Source organism: Lemur catta, chromosome 12 (genome assembly GCF_020740605.2).
Source record: "Lemur catta isolate mLemCat1 chromosome 12, mLemCat1.pri, whole genome shotgun sequence".
Lineage (NCBI taxonomy): Eukaryota > Metazoa > Chordata > Mammalia > Primates > Lemuridae > Lemur > Lemur catta.
The window spans coordinates 63,661,100-63,687,187 of NC_059139.1; the positions used below are offsets into that span (position 1 = coordinate 63,661,100).

Genomic DNA, 26,088 nt, shown 5'->3' on the forward strand with positions numbered 1-26,088 from the left:
TTGAATCTACCTGGTAATTTGAAGGTGGCATGTTTAATTTTTGAGATACTTTCATCTGGCACGATGTGCTGATGAACTGTGGATAAAGAGTCTCCTGGTGGGCAATAGTCACCAAATTCTTTAATGCTATATGACATCTATTGGAAGCTTCTGCTCTTTGGAAATCGTGGCCAATTCTATTTGCCAAAGATGGCCATACAGTATCTCCCAGCTTATGGGTTCTTATGTAATATGACTTTCATACTCCCTAACAAGAGGTAGAATTGAATTCCCCTCTCCTTGAATCTGGGCTGGCCTTAATGTCGTGCTTGACTAATAGAATGTGGCAGAAGTGATATTCTGGGACTTCCAAGGCTAAGTCATAAGAAGCTTTGCAGCTTCCACTTGGGCCTCTTGAAACACACGGTTTTAGATTCTCCCTTTCAGAACCAAGCTGCCATGACATAAGAAGCCAACACATGCCAGCCCGAGCCATCTGGAATGTCCAGCTAGTTGTCTTTGGATGGTTGCATTCCCAGGCATCTGCCTGGAACCACTCTAGAGACTTGGACAAGAGCTTCCCAGGTGAGCCCAGTTACCACACTGAATAATGAAAAAAACAGTAAATAAGTTTTGGGGGAGTTTGTTATGCAAAAAATGAGGGATGTTGGAGGCAGACAGACTAAAGTTTAAAGGTGGATTGTTTCACTTTTTTGTGACTTTCAGTGAGTTAGTTACTTATGACTCAGAGGTTTCAGTCTTTTCATCTATAAAATAGTGACAGTAGAGGCTGCTTCTCAACCGACCCAAGTTCTTCCGCACCAGATTTTTCTAATGATTGTTAGATCACAGTTGGAATAAGCATGGTTACTATATACCTTCCCCTCTGAACCAACTTTTGAGGCAGTGCAAATATTTTGCCCCTTCTACATCTGTCCTTGTTTCCACACGGGATCTGTGCTTACTTATTGAGTGCACATCAAATGGGTAAAAGACACTATTGTGGATCTGCTGCCATCATTTTTCCAAGTTCTGTGGAGACCTAGTGCCTAGGAAAAAGGTGGCTGGGCGGGCATCTGGGGCACTTTCTCGGCCTATACTGAGCAGAACAGGCTCTGGCTATATAAATTGCATTCCAAGTGGCCTAGGTGTCATCTCTAGATGGGTCAACAGGCTTTGCTACAACATGTCTGGAAGGAAAATTAGAGGATTGGTTTTCTAATCTCAGTTTCTGTGAAGACAATTTACCCAATTCCTAGTCTTACCTTGTTCTGTAGGACAAGTAAACTTGTTTCTAGGCTCAACTTATTCCCCATTATCTAGTTTTTAGTCTTTAGCTACTTCCCTCACTAGCCAGGTTAATCATCCTGATCTTCCTGATACTATAGCATGGGAGAGATACTTCCTATGCCAATATACAGAATTACTGTGAACATTAAATAAAGAAATAAGGGGAAGTGCTTTGAAATATGTTAAGTGCTACATAAATATAAGCATATTTCAGCTAGACATCTCAGTCATCCATAACCCTAAAATTTCCATTACCCCCTTCAACATAATTTTCAATAATCTTATTACACTTACTATTAAATATATCTCTCAAATTTGTTTCTTTCTATTATCACTATTACTGTTAAGTTAAAGATGCCTTTATTTCTTGCCAGAGCCACTGCAGAACGTCCTAGCATATTTCCCGACTTCAAGCCTCATTTCCTTCTTATTCCATCCTCTGCTGTACTGCCAAAGTCCTCCCCTTAACATAAACATTTCATCATCACAATTCCCTACTTTATTTTTTTTCCCCACTGTGAAGTTTATTTTTTCCTTTTTTAAAAATTTCAATAGATTTAGGGGGCACAAGTTGAATTATGTTATATGCATATATTTTATCGTGAAGTCTGACAATACTCTACTTTAAAATTGCCTTAGATTCCTCATTACTTGAAGGATATAATTCAGACTCTTTAGATGGTGGCTAAAGCCTTCCTAGTCTTAAATTTACATTTCCAGTGTCATTTTTCCTCTATTTCCTGTCCTGCACTTTGTGTTCCTGCTATACTACATACTCCTTGATTTCATATACCACACTTCCTGGTACCTTCTCATTCATCCCTCAAGACTGAAACTGAAGGCCATTTCCTTTGTGGAACATTCATTGACAATTCTGTGAAAATGGTTACCTTCCTGGTTTCTCACCAGAACACTCTGTAACTTTATTATAACATTTTTCTCATTGTATTATAATTATTGGCATACATAACACCAAGGGCCCCAGAAGACAGAGATTCCTGAAAGGCTCATGTTGTGGCACATTTACCTTTGTCCACCCAGTGACTTGTCCCCCAATATGTTTATGGAACAGAAGTATCATTTTTGAAGGAGAGAGAAACAATAGCAAAATAGTTCAACATTTACCTGAGACTGGGATTCAGGGTGGGCATGGGCAGGTCTGTAAACTTATGAGGAAAAAAAAATTTTTTTTTTTTTGAGACAGGGTCTCACTATACTAGGCTGGACTTGAACTTCTGGGCTAAAGTGATCCCCTTCTTTCAGCCTCCCAAGTAGCTGATACTACAGACACACACCACCATGCCCAGCAAAAAAAATATTTAAAAATTTCCTTTTTGAGACTTTGGTTACTCTTATAAAAACAATCCATGTTTTATGTCAATTTATACTATTAGGACATGGATTCACACAAAGGAGTATGGGATAGGACGCTGAATCTGTCAGCTTAGACTAAGTTAATACTGCAGTCACAAAGACCTCAAACTCTTAGAGGTTTACAATAACAAAAGTTTATTTTGTGCTCACACTATATGTCCATATGAGTTGGCTCCATGACATCTTTATTCTAGGACTCAGGCTGAAGAAGTGGCTGCTATGTGGACAGTTCCAGCCTCATCGCAGAAGGAAAAGAGACGGCAAAGCCTAGGATGGCTCTTAAACCTTCTGCTTGGAAGTGGCATATGTCAGTCAAAGTAAGCCACATGGCCCACTCTGACATCAATGGGCAGTATATTTGGAACATAATGCAGCTTGCCACAGATGCTATTGAAGGTAAAAAGACCACTATGTTAAAACCTCTAGAATAGTTTCCTATTGATAAGAACCCAAGAAAACCTACCCTGTCAACATGATTATAGGCCCTGCATCTTTGCTAACTCTGAAATTTTCCAACTTAAGCTAGACTCAAAGAAAAAAACAATAGTACTACCTACATGAAGCTCATTTTACCCATAAAGACACACATAGACCAAAAATAAAGGGATAGAAAAAGATATTCCATACAAATGGAAATAAAAAGTAAGCAGGAGTAGCTATACTTAACATCAGATAAAATAGACTTTAAGTCAAAAACTATAAAAAAGAGACAAAGAAGGTCATTACCTAGTGATAAAGGGATCAATTCAGCAAGAGGATACAATAATTCTCTCTATATATGCACCCAACACTGGAGCACTGAGATATATAAAGCAAATATTATTAGATATAAAGGGAGAGACTCCAGTACAATAATAGTTGGGAACTTCAACTCCCCACTCTCAGCATTGGAGAGAGCAGATAAACAGAAAATCAACAAAGAAACATTGGATTTAAACTGCACTTTAAACCAAACAGGCATTTACAGAACATTTTATCTAACAGCTGCAGACTACACAATCTTCTCATCAGCACATGGGACATTCTCCAGGATAGACCATATGTTAGGCCACAAAACAAGTCTCAACAAATTTAAAAAGAAATCAATATCATATCAAGTATCTTCTCAGACCACATGGACTAAAACAAGAAATCAATAATAAGAGGAACTTTGGAAACTGTAAAATACATGGAAATAAAAAAACATGTTCCTAAATGACCGTTGGGCCAATGAAGAAATTAAGAAGGAAATAAAAAATTTCTTGCAATAAATGAAAATGGAAACACAACATACCAAAACATATAGGATACAGTAAAAGCACTGCTAAGAGGGAAATTTATAATAACACCTACATCAAAAAAGATTTTAGATAAAAAACCTAATGATATACCTCAAGGAACCTGAGCAGCAAGAGCAAACCAAACCCAAAATTAGTAGAAAGAAATAAGGATCAGAGGAGAACTGAACAGACATCAAAACAATACTACAAAGGATCAATATAATAAAAAGTTGGATTTTTGAAAAGAAACAAAAATTGATAAACTGCTAGCTGGACTAGCCAAGAATAAAAGATGGGAGACCCAAGTAAATAAAATCAGAATCGAAAAGTAGACACTACAACTGGTATCACAGAAACTCAAAGGATCATTAGAGACTGTTATGAACATCTATAGGCTAACAAATTGGGAAACCTAGAGAAAATGAATAAATTTCTGAACACATACAACCTACCAAAATTGAATCAAAAAGAACCAGAAAATCTGAACACACCAATAAAAGCAAGAAGACTGAATAAGTAATAAAATGTCTCCCAACAAAGAAAAGCCCAGGACCAGATAGCTTTACTGCTGAATTCTAACAAACTTATAAAGAACATCAATACTTTTCAAACTGTTCCAAAAAAGTTGAAGAAGAGGGAATTATGAGGTCAGCTTTACCCTGATACTAAAACCCAACAAGGACACAAAGAAAACCAAGAACTACAGGCCAATATCCCTGATGAACACAGATGTAAAAATCCCTAACAAAACACTAGCAAACAAAATCCAACAATACATCAAAAAGATAAAACACCACCATCAAGTGGGATTTATCCCAGAGATACAATGATGGTTCAACATATGCAAATCAATAAATGTGATATATCATATCAACAGAAGGACAGGAAAAAATCCATATTATCATCTCAGATAAACTTAGAAAAAGCATTTAATAAAATTCAAAATCTCTTCATGATAAAAACTCAACAACTTAGGCATAGAAGGAACATACCTTAACACAGTAAAGGCCATATATGACAAACCCACAGCTAACATCATATGGAATGGGGACAAACTGAAAGCTTGTCCTCTAAGAAGTGGAACAAGACAAGGATGCCCACTTTCACTATTCTTACTCAACATAGTATTGAAAGTCCTAGCCGGGGCAATCAGGCAAGAGAAAGAAATAAAGGGCATCCAAATTGGAAAAGAGGAAGTCAAATTGTCTCTTTTTGTAGAAGATATAATCTTATGTCTAGAAAAACCTAAAGATTCTACCAACAAGTTTTAGAACTGATAAACAATAAAGTTGTAGGATGCAAAAATGACATACTGTACATCAGTAACAAACTAGCTGGTAAAGAAAGCAAGAAAGAAATCCCATTTACAATAACTACAAAAAAGTAAAATACCTAGGAATAAATTTAATCAGAACTTCTACAGGAAAACTACAAACCACTGATGAAAGAAAGTGAAGAGAACACAAACAAATGGAAAGATGTCCTATGGTCATGAATTAGAAGAAGAATTAATATTGTTAACATGACCATACTACCCAAAGCAACCTACAGATTCAATGCAATCCCTATCAAAATACCAATGGCATTCTTCAGAGTAACAGAAAAAACAAACCTCAAATTCATATGGAGCATGGATGGAATGGAGGTTATTATGTTAAGTGAAGTAAGCCAGGCACAGAAAAACAGGCATCACATATTCTCATTCATATGTGGGAGCTAAAAAAGTAGCATGATGGTTACCAGAGGCTGAGAACGGCGGGGGTTGAAGAGAAGTTGGTTAATGGGTACAAACATGCAGTTACATAGAAGAATTAAGTTTTAGTGTTCAATAGGACAGTAGGGTAACTATAATTAACAATTTATTATATATTTCAAAATAGCAAGAAGATGTGAAATGTTCCCAGCACAAAGAAATGATCAATATTTGAGGTGATGGATATCCTAAATACCTTACTTTGATCATGTATCAAAATATCACATATATCCCATATATATGTAAAATGATGGGTCTATTAAAAAATTAACCAAAAAAACCCCCCAATAATACCATGAGGTTTTCATATCTATTGGTTTTATGTCAGTTATGGAGTGTGATAGAACACAAAAGTTGTAGAAGTTGTGTGGCTAGATTCTGGCCAATGGAAGCATGGAACCCATAAAATTGAAGGAGTTCCTTAGACTGCCTACTCTGAAAATTTATTAGAAATTGTGGATCTTTTTCTTTACATAAAACAGCTTGATTTTTAAATACTGGCATTTTACCTGTTTTGGGATTTGCCGTAAGAGAAAAAGACTTGTATTGAAACTTTTTAAAAATGAATTAATCACCAAGAAAAATAACTCACACGCCACTGGAAATATTTTGGTGAAGCCACACTTTTCTTAAAGTTGTGCCCTCATCAAATGATGTCAACACTACAGAATTTCTGACATTTCTTTAATATTTGCCTTTGGATGTAACTTAATGAAAATAGATACCTCTATTTGCATAGCCAACTCCTGTTGGCAAGTTCTTACAATCAAGGAAGAATTCCTACTTTGTAAACTCCTTTTAGAATCTGCAGAGTCAATGCCTTTAACATGGTGAAGAATTTCTTTGCCAAAGTTTCAAGCGGAATAAAAATCTTGGCACTCTGGGTTCAGATGGAGCATCTGTGATGCTTGGCAACACATCTGGTTTTGCTGCTTTGGTGAAGAAACATGCTTCTCATCTCAACATGCAGTGGTGTCAGCCGGTGTCAACGACTCTGCCAGCGATCCTGAAAAAATCGTGTCTATTTCTATGAACGTTGTCAACCTCCTGAGAGCCAGGACTGACACACTGCTATTTCAAGAGTTTTTGTCAAGAAATGAGTGTAGAAGAGGAAGTTCACTGCTGCAGTACAGAAGTTAACTAGCTTTCCAGACGACCTGTCTTGAAACATTTGAGTGACCTTAAATGAAAGTTCTGTTTTTTTCAGGCGAAGGAAATCCAACTATCAGAATAACCCAACAGGAAAAAGTCCACTCATAGTTTGCTTTACTTGATGAATATTTTTGCCAAATTAGCTGGGTACATCTTTTCATTTAAATTCTTTTAGCCCAGCTGCCACTTTGGAAGGGAACATTGGAGGCAGATATCTACCTAAACATTCCAAGACCGGAGAAGTGCTTCTGCAAAGTGGAACAAGGAATGACAAAACTTATCAATTTGTTCACAGGCAGAAACCCACGAACAGCTAGAATCACTACATAACTCTTAGAAAGCTAATTCTGCCTCCAATGACCTTAGCATGGAACCATGAGTACTTAATCATTTTTTAAAAATGAGGAAGTATTAATGATGCAGACTTTTCAAGAGATAATCTTGACACAGTATGAATGCAACAAGAATTTTGGAGAATTCTAGGAATCCTCACTACACCTGACCTCATCTGATAAAGCTCCAGCAGCTCTCATTTTGTTACTTTTGTTTTGCCAAGACAGTGTTTCTAGCACTTACTGCCATGAAACTGAAAAGCCACAAACATATTAAAGATAACAAGCCCAGTGCTGTGTCGAAAGCCACTCCATAGCAGCAAAATCAAGCCAGACTTCAACCTTACTTTTGAACTGAATTAAAGATTATTTTTACTTGCAAAATTTGCATTTATCTCAGGTGTTTGATGAACTGGGCATTAATGTCAAGGGCAAGGTGGTGAGAGCAATAGAGATGCCTTTATAAGGATACTTCAGAGTCCCTATAAAATAATTCAGTTGCCATGACCAAAAAAAAAAAAAAAGGCATAAAAAGTTTGTGTGTGTGTGTATGTACTTATGTGTTTTCTTCTGGGGAGAAAGTCTAAAGCTTTCTTCAGATTCTTAAAGGTTTGTGACCTTAATAAGGCTAATACCCATTGTCCTTTGAAGGGTGAAGCATTTTAAAGGAATGGAATGGGTGTTGTGAGAAAGTAAAATTCTTCTGTTGAAAAATGAAGTTAACCATAACTTGCTGCTCCATTCACCAATTAATAATACAGGCTCCTAAACAGGAAAGTACACAACTGCACAGAGATGAGCAATAACTCGCTTTCATTTCTGAACAAGCTTTTCTAAAATAAAAATTAAGGCAATTTGGATAAAAACATTTGCTTTGTTAGATACTGTTTTTAGTTCTCATACTGAATGAAACATTGTGTAGCCATATTTATATAGAAGACTAGGCCTAAGTTAATAAAGAAAAATTAGGAGCTCAGATCTAGTGTTTTAAAAGGTAGTGTTTTTTGGAGAAGTATAGAAAATGCTGGTGGAAGGTTCCTGTATTAGTTTCCTACTGCTGCTGTCATCTATTACCATAAACCTAGGGGCTTAAACGACATGAATTTGTTATCTCGCAGTTCTGTAGTTCAGACGTCCAAAATGGGTCTCACTAGGCTAAGACCAAGATGTGGGCAGGGCTGCATTTCTTTCTGGAGGCTCTGGGAAGAATCCTTTCCCTTCCCCTTTCCAGCTTCTAGGTACTGCCCACATTTTTCTTGGCTTGTGACCCCCTTCCTCCACCTTCAAAGCCAGCAACAGCAGCTTCCTCCCCACGACAGTCATCTAGCCAGTTTGTATTTTATTGATGCTGCCATGCTTAGGCCTTCACTGTATGTATACTTCTCCAGTGGGTAACAGCGGCTCGTTCTGCAGCTGTTTCTTGGTGTTCAGGTTCTCCTTGTACTTGTTGAGGCTGTGATGCAGGCACACGCTTTCCTGGGCTGCAGATCCAGGGACTTGTACTTCTTGCCCTTGTGGGACATCCTGAGGGTCTCTTTCTGAGTCTGGTTAATGACAGTGAGAACAAGGGAGGTGGACTGCAGACAGCTCGGCTCTCGGAGAGCTCGGACCCCATGCCACCTGTCACTTCGGTGACATGCAGCTGGGAGAGCTCCACCTTCAGGAGGTCCAGCTGTGGCAGCAGCTCCTCCTTGCTCTGAAGGTCCTGAGCCTTGATCTTGGCCACGGCTTTGCATTCAGCTGCCAGCTGCCATCTGCTGTGATGGCCTCTAACGCTTTTAAACACACTTATGATTATTTTGGGCCCAACCAAATAATTGAGGATAATCTCCCTCTTTCTAAGTTCAGCTGATTAGCAACCTGCACCCTATCTGCTACTTTAATTCCTCTTTGCCATATAGTGTGATATATTCACAGGTTCCAGGCATCCAGGTGTGGATATTTTGGGTATTATTCTGCCTACCACACACCCCCTTAGTTGTTATGATGGAAAGGGCTGGATGTGCAGGAGAATGGTGAAGAGAAGTAGTAACCCAGAAGTAAACAGCGCCTGGCTGGGATGAAAGGTATGTTCCCTTATTGTACTACCTAAACAAGTACAGGTCATGACTGAGGTAATTGGCATCTGTACTTTGATCCCCATGTGCCCCTCCCCCAGGAAGACACAGGCTTAAGGAAGGGTAAGGATGCCAAACTTAGAGTCAGAAAACCTGAGCATTAGTCCTGGTTCTGCCACTTATCATTTATATCTCCCTCAGCATTCACTTAAGTTTCACTGAACCACAGTTTCCACATTTTAAAACAAGGGGGTTGATCTAGACTATTCCTTGAGTACCCTCCAGTTTTAATGTTGCTATGATTCCAGGTACAGTATAGAGTGTATCTAAGGACTTGAGGTCTGTGGGCTATCAGCTCAGTGGGTCTAAGCACCAACAGGTCCCCCGAGGGGGAACGGGTCCTTCCTCACTCCTTGCTAATCTTATTCTCATTTACCCTTCTCCCTAGAAGGAGACAACCAGGGGAAAGGAACAGCCCATCAGCAAATAGCCCTCTACCTGCCCAATGACCCCTCACCCCAGGCCAGAATTAGATAATAAGCAATGGGATATATTATACTATGATTGTAAAATATACTTCAGTGTATACTGCTGGTATGAGATCTTCCTATAATCTTTGAAACATCTAGGCAGCCAAGTTTCCTTCCTTTGTTTATTGTAGAATAGTTTGGTTACAGTCTTGCAATAATATACATCCAAGGAACATAAAGATTGTTACATTTTTACTCTAGAGTATGGGTGGGTCTAGATGGTTGTGGTAGGCAGAATTCTAAGATGGCTGCCAGGATTCCCACCTCCTAGTGTAGACGTCATGTATAATCCCCTCCTCCCTCTTGGATATAAGAATATGATGTAATGGTCATTCCTATGATAGGTTATGTTCCACAATACAGTTGCCCTTAAGAAAGGGAGATTATCTTTGGTGGGCCTGGCCTGAGCAGGTGAGCCCTTAAAAAGCACTGCCCTCTTCCCAAAGAAAGAGATTTAAAGTATGGGAGAGATTCAACCTAAAAGATATTCTCCATGGATGGATTTAAGGATGGAGGGAATCATGTAAGTTGTCACTAGGAGCAGAAAGCCAGCAAGAAAACAAGAACTTCAGTCCTCCAACTATAAGGAACTGAATTCTACCAGCAACCCAAATAAGCTTGGAAGTGGATTGTTTTCTAAAGCCTCCAAAAAGAGAACTTGGCCTCATTTGCCCAATGTGAGACCCTAAGCAGAGAACCCAGTTGAGCTGAGCTGGACTTCCAATCTACTGAACTGAGAGCTGAAAAAGATGAGTGTTGTTTTAAGCCTCTAAGTTTGTGGTAATTTTTTACGCAGCAATAGCAAACAAACTAAAACAATGGTATTCCAGTGAAATGTGACTTAGGGTGCTTTTTATAAGAATATCTTTCCTTGTTTCCTCTCTTCTTACTGCTCTTCAAAGCCTTGATCTGTTTTCCTACTATGCAGTTATTTCATTGACTATCTGGAAAATGCCATTTTGTCAGATTAAAATCTTTCATATCACTTATCAGAGTTTTCTCTTCCCCCCTTCCACCCCCACTCATGGTTGATTTGAGATGCAGAGATGTAGAAGTCTTGGGTATATTATATACATGTTTATGGATGGAGACTCAAACCAGAAAACACAGATTTCAAGAATTAAAGCAAACAATCTGTGTATTTTGAAGTAACTCAGATATGTTTCATTCATTGCATCTAGTTATCTTGAAACACATTAACCTTGACATAACGGTTGAAGAAAAAGAAGCAATGTAAGCATAAATGCCTGAACATTGTAATATCTTTTATCAATAAACATTATTAGAATGCCACGCATTTGAATCCATACTTTTCCTAAGGAAAACCTGCATTCTATCGTCTGCTTCCTGATATCGCAGCTGGATCTTATTACAAGGGTAGGATGCACCATGGGAAGCATGCCTAAACTTTTTAAACTACAAAAGGAAAGCTGATCTCCATTAATTAGATGTCTAGATTATGCAGACTGACCACTGTACTATTATGTATAACATGGTGAAAACACCATTATATGGCTTGTTGATAGCTCCACCTAGGTAATTTAGCTAAACCTTATTTGCTATGATAGTCTATTAACCACAAAAGCAGGATTTGGTGTCAGGTCAAAAATCAGATCAAACTGTGACTTTGTGGTTGATGACTGAGAATGCTCCACAACAAAGGGAACTGAGAACACAGTATGATGTCTTTCTAAAATTTAATTCAGGAAAAATGTCATCTCTAGCACAGCTTAACATAGTGCTACTACATAATTCAGATAAGTGAAAATATTAACAAGTCAATGATTCATAACTAGACTCACCATTTAAAACCCATATTCTCTGCCTTTGTGAAAACCATGGAATTGAATTAAAAGAGAAGCCACTTAATTTTAGAATTAAGCAAATGTGGACGATGGGTTTTAGAATGAAGAATAAGTTTGTGGATCACAACCCCTTACCTGAATAATAAATGGCTCTTTTAATAAAAAGGAAGAATTACAGAGAAAAATACTCAAAAAGCCATAATCTGGAGGAATTATAAATCCGGGAATCTGGTAAATCACGATTTAGCTTTTACCAATTTTAACCAAAGTCTTCCCAGGTGCTAAAGTCAGCACTAAAAAAAAAAAACAAACCTATTGTGTTAAGTAATTATAAGCTTTATCTGCTTCAACTTCTTATACCTGTGTCTTTGTCGTGTATATAATCATGTTGAAGGAAAACACTCCAAGCTCAAATGAAATAAAGGGCTTCAGTTTATGCCCACACGGACCTTGTCAAGTAGCCAATGACTCGCCCTGTCATTGTGAGTGACTAATATCAATGCTGGCTCCTAAAGAAAGACACTTTTCATAATCGCCCAACAATCTGCTAAGTGAAAACATATGGACAGGCTTAGGCAAAGCCTGCCAGGGGTCTTTGCTGAATGGAAAACAGGTGCTCTCATTCTATGCCACGTAATACCCCATCTACCCCCAAGTCCAAAGGTTACAGGACTAATAGCTGCCTTGTGGTAATCAGGGAAAGCCAAGACACTAGCCTCGGTGAAACATCTGGGACATATTTTACATACTTGCAACATATGCTTCAGGTTCAATTAAAGTGAGGCTTTGGCACATTTATTAATCTTTTTTACTTTTATCCTATAAGAGGACCCACTGACCTGACCCCACTGTTATACCATATGAGAAAACAGAGAAATAATGAGAGCTAGAGGTCGGTATCTGCTCGTATGGCAAAAAACACATTTGTTTTCTCATGAAATTCCATGACGCATGACTCTATACACAAACTTTAAACAGAGGAACCAATGAATTTTTTAAAGTAGGAAATTACCCTTCTCCCACTCAGACACACTGATAGTCAAGACTTAAAACATTTACTGCTGCAAGAGCCAGTCAAGAGATAGAAGCTGGTAAATGGAAACTTGCAGATTCTTTCATATTTTCATTTCATACAGTAAAAACTTTGTATTTCAAGACGTCCACTCTAAGATTCTTCCCTCTGTTATGCAAGCACTTAAAAGTCTATTGTAAATTATTACATTTGAGATTTTTTTGTTCAGATATGATTTTTATGCTATCAATTGCATGATGAGTAAAAAAAAAAACCTCCTTTATGCATCACTCAAATAGACGGTTGGATTTATGAAAATCAGCTCACAATCCTTTCACATGGAAAACACACTGCTTGTCAGCATCCCGTGCAGGAGAATACAGTTCCCTTCACAGCGTAATTTAAGTACTCACTTTCAATCAACTTTGGTAACTAGATCTGAAAATGTGTTAGAAGCAGGGTGTCAATTTCAGACAACCAAACTCTAGATTACAATAGATGTTACTCCAGAGATTTGGCGTTTCCACCCTGGCATGTTCCACTTGACATCTATGTTTTGGTGAGCTGGTTAACCAGGTGTATCTTTGTTTTCCATGTCTAACATCCTTTCTATTAAAACATGACCATACAAAGGGGATATTAGAAGTATAGAATATCAACAAACTGGCTAAAAAAAAAATATAGGTTCACTTCAAGCAGGGACATTGAAGTACTAGACTACACTAAGGGTTTCCATTTATTAACATTTCTGGGGAAATGCCTGCTGCTGGGATGGATCTTTATGGTGGCTTTAATAATAAAGCAGCAACAAGCAAGGGAAACTGGCCATAAATGGATGGCAGCTCAGTGTTTATCAGCAGAGAAATGATGATTCAGAGCTGGCATGTTGAGTTAAAATACAAGCTCTCTACAGCTCTACAACTGACCTTAACAATAAATCATATCATTTATTGCCAGAAGTGTATGCTCGTGTTATTTAACATTAAAAACAAGCACATATGTGTTTTTGCAGGAAAGAGATTTTGTTAGTTTATGTTTGGTGATGTCGCTAATGACTAAATGATGTATAGAAGAAAAATTTCACATAAAAGCTCTATCAATTTCAAAATTTTGAAATAGCATTAGAAGGGAGAAAGTGTGTGTGTGTGTGTGTGTGTGTGTGTGTGTGTGTGTTTCCATTTTCCTTTAAGTGATGAATATTTGTTAGGAAAAAAACATCATTTGGGGGATTAACTAATCACTGTGATTTTTTTTTTTTTTTTGACATTTCTAATGCTTACTTCCACCACACAAATTCTTACACTGGGATATAGCTGTACATCTCTACTGGAATCAAAGGTCAAGGGTGTAAATTAAGACACTGTTTTTTTCCTTTCTTCAAAAAATTTCATTGCTTTACTATAACACAAGTCAGATTATGGTGAAGGTCAAAATCTGGTTTTATATGCTGAATAATGTGGAAATAATGAATGATAATCTCTCCCTTTCTCTCAATCTCTCCCTAGGATGTTTTAGATTTTAAGTCTGGAAATGCCCAGAGACGATGATGTAACCAATAGTATCACTATCCTCCCTATAGAAAGTAGCACTTCCAACCCCAGCCACTGCTACAGTGCTGCAAGGTCATTCTAATTCCTACTTCCAGTTGTTCCCTCCCCTTAGGAGATAACCAATCCCAGAAACTAGCAACCCCAGAAACTAGCTGTTATTTACTGTGGTCACCACCCCCAAGCCAACCAGCAATCGAAACATAAGTCTGTGAACGGGCTTTCCTGACTGAGGAACCATGGGGCCACTCCAAACCTAGGCAAGGGCAGTGAGAATTGGGGTTATTTAAATGTCCTCTGGTGCAGTCCGCACACCCGTGACCTTTTCCTGAGCAATTCTTCGAAAATTACAGGTGACAATACCCATGTTCAACTCATGCAGGCTATTTTTTCACTCCCCTCTTCCCCCAAAGCACAGCTCGATTTGTAATACTCAAGATAGGACAAATTTTTGCCCTTCAAAAACAGTCGTCACTGCTGTTATCTTCACGAGAGCTATCAAGTTCCAGACAAGCTGAATTATTTTTTTTTTTGTTCCTGGCAGAAAAATATTTGACCCAGCTCTGGACAAAAGCGAAGAGGATTTATAGCCCTCTCTCCCTCTTTGCAACATGCAGTGGCATTGTTAGGATGATAAACAGCACTGTCCAATTTTCTGGACTCAAACACTTCAACTCCTTTTTTAACTGTCTGTGAAAACAGTGTCATGTCTACATTTCCCCATCCCCAGGTACCCAAGTGCTGGGAAAGATAATTACCTTGTCATCTTTGTCATCTTCTTCTTCCTCGTCCTCTAGCATGTCCTCCATTACCTGCAGACAGAAACAGAAGTCGTTTTGTGCTTGTAATGGAGAGAATTTTGTTCTGTCATTTTGAACCTTTTGGAAGTGAAAACTTTATTAACATTTGAAATGGATGCATCGAGAGGGAATATTTGATCTAGAGATAGCGATTAGGAAAATGCTCTGCCTTTAATTGATTAAAAGCAGGGAACTGACTCTCAGTCAGAGGAACCCTATTTACGTAAAATGTCTTGTGACAACTTAAAGAATTTGAAATATGCATAAGGTAAACGAACACTAATTTGGAGGATGCTTTAAATCAGGAAATTTCCTTTCTACACCTCCTGTCTATATTAATCAGGCACTTTAAATTTAGAGCTCGATAACTAAGCATGAAAACAGCTCTGCTATTTCTAATTTACTTTACACCAAACTCTAAGATAAAAAACTGTCTGTTAATTGATTCATGTTGGTGGTTTATGGCATAAATCTAACAATGCCTTTTATGGCTCAAATTTTATTTTTATTTTTTTCCTGATCAAATAGCGCAGATTGTATTATATTGTGGCTCAAATTTCAATTCTTATGTATAAATGTCAAGTCTTGATTATCTTTATTTTTTTATTTTGTGAATTACCTAAAATGCTCATTTTAATCCTCTGTGGTTTTACATAAGGATTATATAATAAAGATGGATATTAGCATTATTAAAATTAGAAATGTATTCTATATAATCAAATGCATATAACATGTGTATAACCTCTGCAGGTGGATATGCATACATGTATTTTTTTCAATGGCTCCTAGTTCACCTACTTCAGCAGAATGGAATAGTTATTTGGGGTTTGCCAAACAATTTCCCTTTGCCTTGAGGGGACTTCACTCCATTTCAGGGTTTTAAAATGGTTTTACACACTTACACGAACATACACATGTGCACTCCATGGAAACCAAAATTTTAAAAAGTTTGGGATGGGGTCATTACTCAAGTAAGTCCCAACTTACTGTCTTTATGACATTTGATATAGTTTCTAAATTCGTGTGGTTTTTTCTAATCCTGTATCTCTAAATAGACTCAATAGAATAATAGTTATCAAATATTTTTACACCTTTCTCCCAAAGCTCATAACTTAGAGGATAGAAACACCTAGCCCTGTTTTCATGTGGCTTTTTGATACAAACAGGAATATTCTATGAGCGAAAATTTCAATAACCAAGACTGTATTATGCAAAGTTATATAAACTGAGATAACATGTCAGAACTCTGTTATTCCTAATAATTTTTCTCAAATATTCTAAAAGCATTAGCTAATTTAAAAAGAATAGCCCAAACACAAACTTCCAGGGCTCATGAACCAACATATACCCCAAAGTGTCTGACAACCTGTGACAGTGTTCCTAAATTAATATCATACTGTAAATCTTCTATTAAATGGTAGAATTTTGTGATCTTTCATTTGGACAGTCAGCATTTCAAAAGAATCATAGTAGCAGCAATATGTGGTTTCTGATATCTGATGAGAGCTTACACTTAATTTGGGACATATAAAGCAATTCAGCCTCAGCAAGATAGACTCTTGACATTCTGACTATATTCAGCCACTCCATAAGCATTTATTATAAATGCTTTTATACAAGGCACACAGTGGTAGGTAACGTGGGAATACAAAGATAAATAACCCACAAATACTTAATCTCCACTCCTATCAGTCCTCAGGTGGCTTACAATCCAGTGGAATTAAATAGAGACTATCAGATCATCTTTATGTTGACTTAGCTTCCTCAAATCTGAGGCATTCGCAACACAAATATGAAGTCAACAATAGCAACAATGTATAATTGAGGTGATACATGCCAAGCTATTCCAAATTGGGCTATTTGTGTTGGAAGTTTAAAACAGGAAAGAAGCTACAATGTTTTGGTACATTGTGTTGTATCAAAAGAATTCACCTAACTTCATTAAAGTTTTAAAAATAATTATTATTTTGTACCTTCAATAAAATTATCTTTGAAGGTTTAGATTTAAATAATTTTTTTTGCTAAAATTACCCACGCAGAGTCTTATCAAATATGCCAAGGAAAACAGAATGAATACTATAGTTTTACTCCTGTGAATAAACTCAATGTTATAAGCTCGTTATAATTAAGAATATATTATATACCTCCTCTCTTCAGTACTTATCATACTGCAGGTGCTATGAAGGCAGAATGGTGTAGGATTGTGCCTAGCAGATTGTAAGGTACACAACAGATGCTTAAGAAATATTTGTTGATTGAGTGAATAGATGAATGCATCATCTATCCTTCATATCTTTGAACACACTTTTGGGTGAAGTGCCCATCATTTATCTCACAGAACTGATTTAGTTCACCTGGAAAGACTTATATCTAATCAATGATGCAGATTAATGAAAGCAAATATTCAAAATGCTTTCAAACATTTGCCTTAGAAATAAAATCCATGAATACTTAACCTTTAAGATTTGGGGATCTCCACTCTCTTCAAATTAATTTTCAAAAACCCAAGATATGATTGAACCATAAAACAAACCACTAGCTTAATTTACACATTTTACAAATCAGCTGTGGATCTTATGTTCGAGTATGACTCAAAGAGGCCTTCGGAATCAGGCTCTTCATTTGCAAAACCCAAACTGTTCTTACTCTGCACAGTGGGTAATTGGCTACGCACAATTGCTCCACAAATGTGCAGCCAGAACTACCCAATACAACCATTTGCTTTTACATTTGGCAGAAAAGTGTTGTGTTAGTGAGAGGCCTTTGTGTCATGTTTTAGAGTTCTAGTGAGGGCTCTTCCCCTCCTCCAGTTGCTTCTTAATGTTATATCATAAACATCTACAAGTGAGGATTTATAATATAGATGGCTTCCTACCGAAGCCTTTAAGCTGCTTCAGAATGTATCCCACTATTACATTTTGCCTATGTGAAGCTTAAGGTGCCTTAGAAAATGGAGATGATAATAGCACCTACCCCACAGTGTTAAGGATCCAATGAGATAACATATATAAAGTGCTTAGTATAGTTCCTGTATCCCTGTAAGTACTCAAAAATGTTAGCTATGAAAAAAAATAAAATAACACTAACTTAATATCTTTAACATTAGTTTTTGGAAATTACATGTATATTTTTGCTGGGCAAAATATTCTGTATTCTTAATGACATACAAAATTCTGACTCATGTTTTCACTAACACTAAGAAACAAACATAAGGGCACAGGTAGAGATGTGGATAAAGATTCCAAATTAACATGATGATGCTTTCACAACTAATCTTCAGGCTTTAATGGTCCAGTGAAATGGATGGCTTGAAGAGTGTCTCAGAAGCTGAGCTGTGCTTTAAGACATGAATGAGCTTAGCCAAATGCAATGAACATAGAAACTGCAAACTGAGCTTTTAAAAACAAACTGTATATATCACTGAAGTGCATTTAATGACTGCACAAAATTGCAACCCTTCCCAGAGAACTCAAATAACACCTGCTATTTAGAATGAGAGTGCTAGAGTTTAATACTTAACTAAGGAAAACAAATAAAATAAAGAAGTCCTAGTCTCAATTTCCATCTCTTTCCTCTTCAAATAAAACCAAATAAGCACTACATAGTTTTGTCTGCAAGTATACAAAGTCCAGTTGGCCAAACATTTGTTAGCAATAATTTAATAGCAACATATATGTAGGATTTCCTTGAGGGGGAAAAAAAATGAAAAGCGACAAAAAATGCAGGTGGTAGAAAAGATACATTTACAAAGTTGGATTTTTTCTCTCTTTTTTTTTTCTTAAGGGGGAATAGCTCAGATCGGCTCTAGAATTCTCCTTCCAAATTATGCTTTCTGATACCTTGTTTGAAAGCAAGTAGTATTAATCAAACAAAGGAAGGGCACTAGGGAAATCAGAAAGATGTAATGCAAGCAGTTAAAAGTGACATGACCTTCTGTAATGTCGCTCGTCACAGACTTATATGCCACACACTGGAGGAAGGTCTTGAAAGAAACTGATTCTTGGTACTATTCCTTGAATGTAATACTAATAAAGATGACATTTTAAAAAACACACATAGACAGCCCCAAATGCAGCATGCCAGCTACTTTACAGCCAAAGAATAAGCAAATAACATTATTTTTAAAAGCATAATAATTCTCCATCCATATTCAATCTTTGCTGAACATTTGTTATTAACACATAATATCCAGCTGTATATTTTAAAAATGAAACAAAAGTGTATCTATAGACTCTATAGATCTCATATTGTTGTAGAGGAGCTTTTTTAAATACTTTTAATTGTAAGACTTTTAATTGTAATCCAACACAAACATTTTTGATTTGCAGGGAAATAAAATGTTATTTGACTGAAAACATTAATAACAATGTTGATATCTGAATAAAAAATATGACAGCATGTTTGGAATTATTCCACCAGACGATATATAAGGGAGGTGTCCAGAAGGATGCTGTAACAGGAAGATCAATGAAAGAAGGAGGAAAAGTGAGTTCAGGTAAACATTGTTATTAAAATCATCATGAGACAGTGGATACTAACTATTACTTTTAAACATCAATTTAGGGTGCATGTTTAAAGTGAGGAGACAGGTTAAAAAGCCCATGAATAATTCTTGGAACACTTCATATTATAATTTTCCTAGGAAGAAAATCTTTCACTTATTTAAATCCCTTTAAACAAAAAGAATCTTGGTTATGTTAACCTTGTAAGATAAGTATTGAGTACTGTGAAGCCAAAACCTCTTGAAAGCCAATGCTGACATAATCCAGTTTCTTTAGTATGTTTACTTCTTTTCCTTGGAAATAATCTTTGAATTAAATGGATGTTTTACTATGTTCAGAATGAATAGTTGTACAATTCAAATTGCTTTCCTCAAACATGGTCTATAAAAATGTAACACATTTAAAGTAGAAATCACTGCTGTCCAGATGTGCAACTGTGATGTTAAAATGTTAAAGAAAATTGACACAAAAGAAAGAAGTTTCACATTTAGTTTCATATCCATAGAACATCCCAATGTGTACAGATGCTTATATTTGGATACATTACAAACTCAACGCCTATTTCCACCCTAGAGATACGGAAGAATTTGGGGAGAGTGGTATTCTTTAATATGGTCTGGAGTTCATTTATATCATTGTGTGTAAACCAAGCAGAACATGCATCTGCATGCCAATGGATTTATCACACATATGTGTAGGCATAATATGAAATTATGGAATGTCTGTGGATTGGGAAGATGCATATAACTACTCAAATGATTTCATATCACTTGAAAGTACCAGAGGCTGGGCTGAAGATTTTTGTGGTCAATGAGATCTTCAGAGGAGTGCTTGTGCAGACATTTTTACAACAGGACAACTGATTCTCACAAGATTTTTGAGAAAGAACTTTTGCAAAATAAATGGCACAATTAAACTGCATTAATTTCCTCCATGTTTGTAAGAATAATAAGACTCAAACAGGTCTGGGATATACTGTTTCATCCAGGATATCTCTAAAGCAACTGCATGTATGATGGCTGCTTAGTTTGATTCACGTTATTAAGGATTTGACCTTGGAGTATTTCAGCTACAGTAGTCATCAAAATAACTGAACCAGTAGATGTAATAATAATTAGTGTGATAGGCTTGCCAGTGAGGCTGAATATATTGCAATACAAAATAAGGCAGACTAAAAAGAAAAGCATTAGTACTTACTGCTAAAAGACTTCCTGATTTTTACAGAGACACTCAAATACAATTATTTCTTCTTGCAGAATGCATTTCCCTGGCTCATTCTAGAAAGTGCCATGTTGTAATTTAGTCTGATTCTTAATAGGAAATGTGGCTTTAATGTGGCTATCAGATGACTTTTGATGCATGCTAGTGATTATATAAGCCTGTATTCTGTATCATCAACAGCAGCATTCTTTTAATATGCTTTGCTGTAAGGTGCAAAGACAGTAAATTTACTTTACTGGTCGAGAGTATGTAACCTTTCATTTTCTTAAGTGTCAGCTTAATATGCAGAAAAGCCCTTCCATTAAGAGAGGCTAAACAATAACTAATATAAATTGTATAATTAGTACAAGCATCTTAAATAAATGTCTTTCCATATTTCCTTCTCAGTATTTTAAAATGTTCATTCTTATACTTACACAAAGCACTGTGATCAGAATTCTAGTGTTTATTTGAACTATGTCTCCATCTAAAGGCTTTACAATGTATTGTACTTTTTGCTTGCAGGAAAATTCTAATCTTGGTGTCTTAGGATATTGCATATTAATTCAATTGAGTAGGAAAAAAATAGGTCAACTATTAACCTAGAATGTCCTTCTTAAATAATAATGCTTTCTTGAAACTGTATTTGTCAGCTTAAAAAAATGTATACAAAAGGCTCCCCAAAATTGAGCTGTTTAATGTGCTTTGCAAGTAAAATTAAAAGATAGCTAGACTTACCACTAATCTATTTTATAAAATTTAATGTTTTCAAAGCAAAATATTTATATATACACATATGTATTTTTAGAGACAAAGCAAAATACACGCGCGCGCGCGCACACACACACACACACACACACACACACATTAATAGTTTTTAGAGATGGAGTCTCACTCTGTCACCCAGGCTGGAGTGCAGTGGGGTGATCACAGTTCACTGCAGCCTGGAACTCCCGGCCTCAAGCAATTTTCCCATCTCAGCTTCCCAAAGTGCTGGGATTACAGGTGTGAGCCACTGCTCCTCGACTATTTTTATATATTAATAACAAACAGAGGTCAAATAAAAAAGAAAATTATATACTTAAGCCTCTATATTTAGAGCCAAATTTCCATTCCAGAACCACAACTTTGTAACAAAAGAGCCACAATTTTAAATGCTTCCAACTTTATAAACAACCTTAGAAATTTTTGCTTTTTAAGTGTCTAATGAAAGGTCCATATTATCTATTGAAAATATTTTCTGTAAGGAAAGAAAAGGGAGCTGCTATGGCCGTCTTAAGAGTACCATGTCCTGCCATCTTCTCCTGAACACGCTTTGCTCCAACCCCAGCAGGTATGTTTGGGAAGATGAAAACTGCAATAGGCAAGTTCTTTTTCAGATAAATGCATATTTTAGCACATGTATAATAGGAAAATACTACACTTTGGGAACATAAGAGATCTTTAAAGAATAGAATTTGAAAAAGAACTTCAAAACATTTATCTTGGAGATTAATGTTAGCCAACTTTTAGACCATACTGACCTGTTAGATTTGATTTACTTTTTATAAAAATTCACAGCAACTCCCTATTTTAAGCAATCTGTTTGCTGTGGATCATGGACAGAGTGAGTGGAATGGGTGTACATTTGCAGAGAAAAATATTCTGACACGAATTGGAGTTTTCTTTTTCTTCTTTTTTTTTTTTCACCTGGAATATTTTAAGACCTGAGAACATGTAAGAAAATTTAACTTTAAAAATGGAGCATGTTTTGAATGTCAAAAAATCATATAATCAGAAAACCAGCTCTTTTCTTATACTTTTCTATAAATAATAATGATAAAATGTTTTTTATCTTTTTATATAAAGAATTATCACCTCACAAAAGAAAGTCCTAGTGGGTTTAGACCTACATTTGGACTGAAAAGAATGTCTGTGGTGAATGGCGAATTGTAGCATAAAAGCCTGAATGAAAAGAATGTTCACGAAACCTCACACAAAACCTCCGAACCATTATATCATGAGCTTCCCGCAATATAACACAGAGCTCTATATTCTAGGAAAAGCCTGCCTGGTCTACTTATCATTTCTGCTTTATGTAGTGTACTGTGTGATTGCTAAATTAGTGTATAATGCATTTATAATATTTATAGTACCAACATTTAGTTAAATAACCTTTATGTAAGATTTATGTTGATTTTTTTTATTTCTCATTTAATGGCAAATTATGAAGAGCATGTTTCATAAAGATAATTCTCCATTTAAATTCATCAGTCCATTAAATATTAAAATTATGTTTCTGATGCAATCGAGAACAAATTTGTCCAGCTTCAGTGATTATTTGCACTCATAAAAATTAGGCTTGATTAATAAAATTTAAATGCTTGATTAAGTTGACATTTTCATGTTCCATTCTGATTTATTAAAATTAGTCCCTGTCTCCAGGCCTGGTATGCTGGTGTAGGTTTACCTTTCCTCTCCTCTTACCCGACATCCTGAGCAAGCCTGTTGAAAAGGAGTATTTTGCTTTTGGATTCAATGGTGGTTTTAGTAAAATGCCCTGTTCTTTGCTCAGGGTACTGCCTGCCTTTGTCTTTATAGACTGCGCATGGGGGAGATTTGTATTACAATAATCAAGAAAGATGGTTCTGTCAAATATCTATGAATATGACCAGCAAAATGGCGTAATACTTAGGGTATTTCTGTAAATTTCAGTTATCAAGAAGTTTTAATCTGTTAAAGATTACTTTTGCTCAAATTTCTTCATATGCTTTCAAAAATTGATACATAGTTTTTATTTTTGTGGGATTTATATGGTTTTTCTTTTTGTGGGATTTCCATATACATAGCAATGGGATTATGGACACAGGAAATCTCACTGTGGCAATGCTATTGTCTTTAAGCTGAAAACCAAGAAGAATGACTAATGGCCATGGAAAACCATCTGTTTCCATAGGACTTACAAGGGAATTCTTCAAGAGAGGTAGTGACTTATATAATGTCTATACCTCCATAATACTCACACTGGCTCGCCCTGTTTGATACACGGTAAGGTGCTCAGGTGTCATTCATTGAGTGCTTGCTGTATACTGAACACACTGCAATTGTCTCTTAAATCCTCAGAAGACCCCAACAGATAGCTATTATCCTCATATTATTGGTAATGAAATTGAGGCCTAGGGAATAAATTTGTATAGCTAACAAGTAGGAGGTTTGAAATCTAATCTCAGGTCTTCATTGGAAAGATGTAGTGGTAAAACTTAGTTTTAAGATGTTTTTCTGTTGCCCATGGTAGGATAACTCATTTGGGAGCTTTGTTTAAGTGACCTGATTTTTCTCTTATTTAAGCAATGTTACCAGAAAATTCAGTGATTTTTGAAAAAAGTGATAGTGTTTAATATTCATTATTTTTTTGCATGAAAACAAATGACAGAAAATGTCCTTGAAGGTGTTTGGTCACTGAAACATTGTTCCAGTTCTATGTACATGATGGTAGAAGGGCCCTACAGTTGTATGCTTTTGAAAAATGTATCTCATATAATGCTTAAAAAATGAATACTCTCAGTTATCGAACTCCTAATAATAGTTCTGATTTTTAAACATTTTCCACAAGCAGATAAAGACGTGTCATTTAGATTCCACTTTTAGTTTGTTAACTGAGGTCTTGTAATTTCTTGTCACCTTCCTGTGCTAAGAACAATAAGTCTCCACAAATACTATGTGAAATCCTCTTCCAACACCACATAATAATCAAAGCAAACTAGTTATGAGGTCACAAGTCAGCCAGAAGGTTGGCCCTGTTACAGTCTGAATTTTGCGCCGAAAGATCATTAATCTGCCATTCTGCTTCTGTAAACCTGCTTGCTCCTGCTTGCTACCCCCAACACAGAAATTCCTAAGTGACTACAACACCCATGTTCTGCGTAAAATGGTGACAGCCCCCACGTTTTGCATAAAGCTATTATGACACTCATGTTTTACGTGAACAAGATATGGCCCAGAGCCCAAACTGCCCAGATCCTGTTACACCAAAGATAAGAAAATGATATCATGCTTACTCAAGGTTTTTTGTACACGTGCTTGCTCTGTCTTAGTAATTGTCCACCCACAAACTTACACTATAAAAACTTTCTGTTTCAAAGGCTCACTGCTGCTCTCTGTGCCGCCTTTGGGTGGTGCAGAGGGCAGTCGCTGGCCAGCTAATAAAGACTCCTGATTTGGCTCAATTCGGTCTTCAGGTGGTCATTTCTCGCATCTCAGACCATAACATTTGGAGGTTCCACCGAGATCCTGCCCTAAGATAGGGCAAGTGACGACCACCGGTGCCTGGAGACCAGGTGCAGAGTCGAGTGTCTTGCCCAGGGGAAGGCCTCTGAGAGACATTCCTCAGCCCCAGGCAGAGGCTTGACAATGCACCGCCCCGGCACCTTCAAAACTGCAAATTCTTCTGGATGAGTCTTCTGATTCTGTTCCCGGGGCAGATGGGAACCGGCTCTAACAGCCCCACTGTCCTACCTCCCTCACCATAATGTTTCTAAGAGTTTGGGCTATCAAGAGGAGAGTGCAAAATTATTTAGAAAGGACAGGAAATCACCAGAAATAGGCAGGACAACACATCCACCCTGAGACCAAAACTGTGGGTATCCTTTTTTTCTCCTAAGTCTCACTCCTCAATTACAGAAATGAAAAAAATGTGGGGGTTGATTTTTTGGAAGGAGAACAGAAATGATAAAACCACTGGGCTGACACATAGATAGATACTTGGGCTGGGTGCTTTGGAGAACCAACAGAGGGCGAATTCTTTGGCTCCATGGGAGGGTTTGAGGGGAGCTTAGGGAGTTGGCTTTTCAATGACTCTCTGGAGCACCAGGAGTCAGCTAGGGCTCAATTATAAAAAAAAACAAAACAAAAAAACCCCCAAAAAAACACAACAACAAAAAAAACTCAGCCATTTATTGGTACAAGACCTTCAAGTTGCCTTCAAACTTACCAAACCAACTGATTTTCTAGAAAAAGAGCCGGTTTTCAGGGAAGAACTAAGAGTACCTCTTTGCCCCAATTACATTCTCCTACGCATCGCCGGAGAATCTGAGCAGGTGGGGAGAATTCAGGAAGATGGTGGGGGCTAAAAGTGAGAGTAGCTGTAAACATTCTCTATGGCAACTACCACTAACTTTAAACTCTAAGTCTCTTGTGAGTCTTAATAGATCTAATGCAAGAAGTGTGCATTCCAGTGAGGAAGATATTTAGTAAACTGACTTAAATGTAGAATTGTTTTCCTTTACATCTTTCTTTATGTGAACTGACATGTCACACACTGGTGGTACTCATCTTCCACTAGTCTACAATTTTATCTTTCCAATTTTAAGCTCAACTGCAGTTTGAGAATTGAGTAAAAGGACAGCCAAAAAGCTCAACAAGTATTAAAGGCAAACATGAAGTTACTAAGTGAAAGAGACAGACTGAGGAGTGAAGAACTATGGCCACAGAGAGAGATTTAGTCCCCTTTTCTTGGCA

The 26,088-nt window shown here is 36.8% G+C and overlaps 1 protein-coding gene across 14 annotated transcripts in view; it reads right to left on the reverse strand.

Moving 5' to 3' along the window:
• The window catches only part of MCTP1 (multiple C2 and transmembrane domain containing 1), a 488,669-nt gene that overhangs the window by 52,195 nt on the left and 410,386 nt on the right, over positions 1 to 26,088 (reverse strand). For all 14 annotated transcript variants that reach the window (XR_006738667.1, XM_045566489.1, XM_045566488.1 and 11 more), the window contains one exon: positions 14,849 to 14,902. Coding sequence is in view for 13 of the 14 variants with exons in the window: in XM_045566489.1 (XP_045422445.1) it covers positions 14,849 to 14,902 (54 nt within the window). In the remaining variant the exon portion in view is untranslated. The remainder of the gene's footprint in view (positions 1 to 14,848; positions 14,903 to 26,088) is intronic.